At 42.6% G+C, this 6,573-nt stretch overlaps 2 protein-coding genes across 2 annotated transcripts; both read right to left on the bottom strand.

Moving 5' to 3' along the window:
* Positions 1-42: 42 nt before the first annotated feature.
* TM35_000132240 (putative transmembrane amino acid transporter) lies at positions 43-1,536 on the bottom strand (the record flags this gene model as incomplete). The annotated part of the gene is made up of 1 exon (XM_029025440.1): positions 43-1,536. One exon carries the CDS (start codon positions 1,534-1,536, stop codon positions 43-45), a length of 1,494 nt encoding a protein of 497 aa, XP_028883286.1.
* Positions 1,537-2,874: 1,338 nt separating this feature from the next.
* Positions 2,875-4,905, bottom strand: TM35_000132230 (acetyl-CoA synthetase; the record flags this gene model as incomplete). Its single annotated transcript, XM_029025439.1, has 1 exon — positions 2,875-4,905. One exon carries the CDS (start codon positions 4,903-4,905, stop codon positions 2,875-2,877), a length of 2,031 nt encoding a protein of 676 aa, XP_028883285.1.
* Between the last annotated feature and the right edge of the window lie 1,668 nt (positions 4,906-6,573).

The raw sequence follows: 6,573 nt of genomic DNA, 5'->3' as shown, positions 1-6,573 counted from the left end.
CCCCCCCACCCCCACCCCTCCCTTTTCTCTTTCCATTACACTTTAGACAATAACACCATAGATGGAGGCGCCTGTGCCAAACACAACAGCCACACATCCGCTGATGAGTAAAAAGTACGTGGCGAAGTACTCCAGCCATCCCACTCGCGAAAAGGTCCAACGTCCACAGTACATCACCAGAAGTGCGGGGAATATAAATCCAATGAATCCCCCACACAAGGCTCCCACCAGACCAAACACAACATTAATGTTGGGTACAAAGAGACCAATCACAAGTAATACAAAGGAGAGAAAGGTACAGAAAAGGGCATTTTTCCACCATGGCATAGAATATACATCCCAACCAATAACGTGATAAATACCATCCCGCATTGGCAATTGGTGAAGAGCAAAGGCCACACAGATTTTAAAGACAATGCCAACATATGCAATAGCGAAGAGAATACTTTCACGTGGTTGATACATAAGTAGAATGGAGTCCGTGACAGTTTTACCAAAACGCATATAACCAAAGAATCCAGCAAGAATGTAAAGCATTCCACAACCACTCATGGCAATAGCACTGTCTCTCACCATACGGCGTGGTGAAGGGTGAGACATTTCAAAATAAACCTCAAAAGCATTAATTTGCACAAGACAAGCAAACATGATAATACTCAAACCCTCAATGGCACCATTTCCCACTCCGAACATCTCAAGATCACTGCGAAAACCGTTTTTGTTCATATACCTGCATGAATCAATCACAATACATATAACGAAGAAAAAGATAAAGGTGACACCAAGCATAGAAGTATGTCTCAAAGAATCTATTTGTTTTGGCAGACATAATGGTAATATAAATACTAACCAAATCATGCTTGTGATGAGTCGATTTCCTGTTTTCGTACGCAAAAACTCTGGTACACTTGGGTCATCAAAAACAGGTGTTAGCAAGTTTCCAATAGAGATGATGTAACCAACACCACCACCAACACAAAATCCACACATAAAGAATGCCAACAACCAATCCGGTCCACGACCCATAAGTGTGCGAATGACATCTTCGTATGTTCTTTTTCCTGAAACTTCAGCAGCACGTGCGAGCAACCAAAGTGAGAAAATTGTCAGTATTGTGACTATAACAAGTAACATAATGGAAAGTATATAACCAGTCATATTAAAAGCAGATGGTAAACCGAGAATACCAGCACCCAATGTAGAGCTTCCAAGAGTAAAAGCGCTTGCTAACATGCTACCAGGAGGAAATAAAAACTCCAAGAAACGTTGTGCCAGATTCTTCTTTTTCTGTCGACATTCCTGTTGTACAATTTCCTCTTCTTCATCCCCTTCTTCCTCAAGGTTTTCAAGAACGATTTTCGCTGCTTTCCCCTCTTTCACACGATGTTGTCTTTCTCTTGACCCCGTTTGGCTTGTATCCATCTCACGATGGTGGAGGCGTGACCACCCAGTTCCCTCATCGGCAATAACGGCATTTAGTGTGGCTTCAGCCTTCTCATCATACTCATCCGGGTTATTTTGGGGCAGATGACTCATTGTTTACTGTGTAAATTGGTCTTATTCTCTTCTTTTCTTTCTTTCTTTCTTTTTTTTCTTTTTTTTCTGTTCTGGGTGATGTTTGATTGTTGATGTTATTGTTGTTGTTTTGAGTGTTGGAGTTTGACTATTTGTTGTCTTTTCACAGGAAATGAAAGAGAAAAAAAAAAAAAATGGAAAAAAAAATGAAAAACAAAGGAAGATAGTAACGAATAGGGAAAGAGTATACATAATGCCAGTGTGGGTCCCAAAACCAAGAAGATGATATCCCCATTTAACATCCTTAACAACAACAACAACATCTAACTTGTTGTCCATTGGCAAAACACTCTGAAAATAGTGTCAGCCAAGAGAAAAAGACACACACACACACACACATTCCAAAAAAAAAAAAAAAAAAATCTAACTTGTTGTCCATTGGCAAAACACTCTGAAAATAGTGTCAGCCAAGAGAAAAACTCTCACACATACACACACATTCCAAAAAAAAAAAAAACTCTCACATACACACACACAGACGACGGGGACAGGGAGAATATCTGTTGGGCACTATGAATTTTCCTACGGAAATCCCTATGACCAGAGTAAATAACCTCCACCATGAAAGCAGAAATAACGACCCCCATACGCCAACTCCAGATTTCTATAGACTTACATATACCACCTCTTCATTTTTTTTTCCTTCTTTCACATTCCCCTAATTTACAATTTCCTCCACTCTGCAACAGATAGCAATAAGCAAAAAAAGAAAACAGTAGGTAAACACAAAAAAAAAAAACGAACAACAACAAAAAAAAAAATTGCAGGGGGAAACTAAGGCCCATTTAGAATAGAAAAAAAAAAAAAACATGTAGAAACACGCGCAAGGCATCACAGAAAAAGCTCCTCATACCACCTAGGTGCAAAACAGGGAAAAAAACGGAAAACAAAAGAGACCAACAGCTTTTCTTGGTTCCAATTAGACATTTTTCCCATGTTTTCTGCAACGGTAAAACCATTGTAATATAAACGAAAAAACAAAGAACAGAAAATGAGATAAATAACCATCCTCCACCTATCATCATCATCATCACAACAACACTCAGCAAAATGTTTTCTTTTGTTTTCCTTTATTGGTTTCCCCAAGTATCTCCTTCATATATATATATATATATATATATATATATATATATATACTTTAATATCTCTTGAACCCGAGAGTAAACAGATGCCAAAAAAATGCCAAAAAAAATCAAGTGAGAAGAGTATAGTTTCCCCCCTTTATTTTTCTCCATCTATTTACCCTTTCTCTCTACTTTATGGACTCCTCACCCCACACCATAGTCCTCTCTCCACCCATTACAGGATATCAGACTTCCTCGTTTCAATGAGTTTGCTTACGACTGCTTGATCGGCGAGTGTCGTAACATCACCAAGTTCGTCGAAGATGCCTGCAGCAATTTTGCGTAGAATACGGCGAACAATTTTTCCCGATCGCGTCTTTGGCAGTCCTCCCTGAGCGGGGTGGATGTGATCCGGTGTGGCGAATGGTCCAATAACAGTGCGGACCGTGACCCGTACGGCTTCCAGCAACGCCTTATCTACTTTGACGTGCTCGTGGAATGTGACAAAGACGTAAATACCTTCTCCCTTCACATCGTGTGGGACACCAACGACGGCGCTCTCTACAACGTCGGGATGTGTGTTGACGGCATCCTCCACTTCACTTGTGCCGATGCGGTGCCCGCTGACGTTGAGGACGTCGTCCACGCGTCCTGTGATCCAGTAGTAGCCGTCCGCGTCCCGGCGGGCGGCGTCGCCCGTGAGATAGCAGCCGCTGAAGGGGAAGTAGACCTGCTCGTAGCGGCCGTGGTCGCCAAAGATGGTGCGGGCCTGCCCCGGCCACGGGCGGCCCACGGCGAGGAGCCCTTCGGCCGCGCCCGACAGCACCGCGTGGGACTCCGCGTCCAGCAGCAGCGGCGCCACGCCGAAGAACGGCAGCGACGCGCTCCCCGGCTTGAGCGGCGTGCAGCCCGGCAGCGGCGTGATGAGATGCCCGCCCGTCTCCGTCTGCCACCACGTGTCCACCACGTCCGCGTGGCCGCCGCCCACCACGCCGTGGTACCAGTGCCACGCCTCCACGTTGATCGGCTCGCCAACGGAGCCAAGCACGCGCAGTGTACGGCGGGAGGTGCGCAGCACAGGCCCATCGCCGTACTTCATCAGCGAGCGGATCGCCGTGGGGGCGGTGTAGAAGATCGTCACGCCGTACTTGTCCACCAGCTCCCACCAGCGGGAGGGCGTGGGGTAGGTCGGGATCCCCTCATACAGTATGGAGGTGGCGGCATTCAACATGGGGCCGTACACCAGGTAGGAGTGGCCGGTGATCCAGCCAATGTCCGCCGTGCAGAAGTACACATCATCCTCGTGGTAGTCAAAGGAATACTTGAAGGTGGTGGCAGCAAACACCATGTAGCCGGCAGTGGTGTGCACGACCGCCTTGGGTTTGCCGGTGCTGCCGGAGGTGTACAGCATGAAGAGCGGGTCCTCCGCACCAACCCACTCCACCGGGCAGTTCGACAACTGCTCGTCCGTCAGTGTCGCAGCCACATCAGCGTACCACGCATCACGACCCTCCTTCATTGACACATTCCCACGGTTGTATCGTTCCCAAACAAGAGATTGGACATTGTGTCCATTTTTCTCACACTCAGCAAGGGCCTCATCCACAATCTTCTTTAGAGGGATTGGCTTCTCCCCACGGAAGAAGCCATCGGCAGTGACAAGGAGTTTGCTTTTACAGTTCAAGATGCGGGAGGCAAGTGCCTGTGCAGAGAACCCCGCAAACAAAACGGAGACGACGGCGCCAATACGTGCTGCTGCCAACATTACCTGCGCGGCGAAGGGGATCATTGGTAGGTACAGAGTAATGTTGTCACCTTTACGGACGCCATAATGATGCTTTAATACAGATGCTATCCGCACCACCTCTCTGTACATCTCCCCATACGTTACTTTCCTACTTTCCTCTTCTGTGTTCCCTTCCCAGTAGTAACAGACACGATCTCTGTGGTGGGGTAAGTGTCGATCAAGTGCGTTATAGCACACATTTGTAACCGCACCATCAAACCACTTGACAAATATTTCTCCCTTATTCCTTTCAAAGTTGTACTCCAATATATCCTTATCTGAAGGCCATAACTCCTTCCAGTAAAAATTCTCTGCTGCTATTTTGCTCCAAAATGCAGAAGGATCTTTTATAGATTCTTCGTACATGGCCTGACGGGCAAGAAGATCAGGTCCAACATAAGATTTTGCACTGTTAGACTTTACTGGGGGTATCACACTAGAGTGAACACCCCCTTGGCTGTCTGTTGAATTCACACACATTATTTATATGAATATATCTTGTCAATTCTGTAGGTCAGAGAATTTGACTCTCAAAACAGAAGACATAAAGAAAAGAAAAAGGAAGATAAAGAGAAAGACATGAAGTAAACTTTATGTTTTACCATAAAATAAACACCTTTTTTTTTTTGCTTTTTGGAAGGAAGAGACATTGGGGGAGTAGAGTTAAATAAGAGAATTTACTTGATTATTAGGTTTTTTTTGCTTTCCTTTTTCATGCTTATTAAAAGCATATCCCCAACCTATCGTAATTATACCTTTTGCTTTAATTACAACCCCTTTTCTTTTCGTTCTTTCTTTCTTTATGAAGCACTTTATTTATTGACTGAAGTAATTCATTCGTACCTTTATAGACACAGATTGATTTACTTCATCACCTCTGGGCTTCTCACTTTGTTCCCCGAACATTATTACCATACACACACACACACACTCACTCACTCCATGGGAGAGAAGAGTCCGTAGAAGCATGTGTATTTGAAATATACGCCATTGTAAAGGTTTATATATATATATATATATATATATATATATATATATTCCCTCCCTTGTCACTATTCCTCCTCTTTCCCTACTTCCCACCACCGGTTCAGGTTCCCAGGAATAGTTCGTACGCTCAACCATTAAAAAAAAAAAAACAATTGACCACCGTACAACTCGAATTCTTCCAGAAGAAAGAAAGAAAAAAATTAAAATCATAAAATCAAAAGAAAAAAAAAACGATCAAAGACAATGACATAAACCATCGGAGCCAATATCCCGTTCCACAAGAGAGTTTTCCTTTTTTGTTTTCTTTTGTTTTCTTGTGCTTCTCTTAAAACCCTTCATTCTTCTTGTTTTGTAATATTTACCGTTATCTATCTATCTATCACGCTCTCTCCTTAGTCTCATCCCAAGTACCACCCTTCTCTTCTCTTCTCTTTTGACAATCCACATACCCAAAACGACTTTCATTGCTCTATCTTTCACTGTACATGAAGAATTATGCATCTACACCCACAGAGAGAGAGAGAGAGAAAGAGAAAAAAAAATGACCTCTCTAACGTGGTGAGCGTAATGTTTACAGGAAACAACAAAAGGCAAAATGAACCCCCTTTTCCATCAACAGATAAAAATAGATGTGAGGATTTTTACTCTTCATTGTTAACTGAAATAGAAGGGGTACAAATGATAAGGGGAAACAGTTAAGGTGGAAACGAAACCGTGCAGAGAAAGGAGAAACGGGAAAAGAACATTGAAAAAAAAAAGGGGGAAGAAATAAAAAGAAGTATGAAAATCAAATGAAAAAACCCTCATTTCTTCGCACTCGAATAATAGCCCGTGGAATAAAATATTGTAGTGCTGCGAAGGGAAACACTCAAGAAACGAAAAGAATATGTTTGACAGTAATCAGGGAACATAAGGAGAATGGTCAAAGGAAAAGGAAGATCTGTTGAAAATATGTTCGGCGATGAGCACAAAAGAAAAGGAAAAAAAAAAACAATAACAATAACAATAAGAACAAACGCCAAAAAAAAAAAAAAATGGTAAAACGAAACAACAATAAAAAAGTATTTCACTGCTCTTAAAAGAATAACTGTACAGACATAAAAAGATCACATGTACATATATATATATATATATATATATATATATATATATATATATATA

This window comes from Trypanosoma theileri, assembly GCF_002087225.1.
Source record: "Trypanosoma theileri isolate Edinburgh chromosome Unknown TM35_Tth_13_V1, whole genome shotgun sequence".
In the NCBI taxonomy this organism is placed as follows: Eukaryota; Euglenozoa; class Kinetoplastea; order Trypanosomatida; family Trypanosomatidae; genus Trypanosoma; species Trypanosoma theileri.
This window is presented reverse-complemented; position numbering and strand designations above follow the sequence as displayed.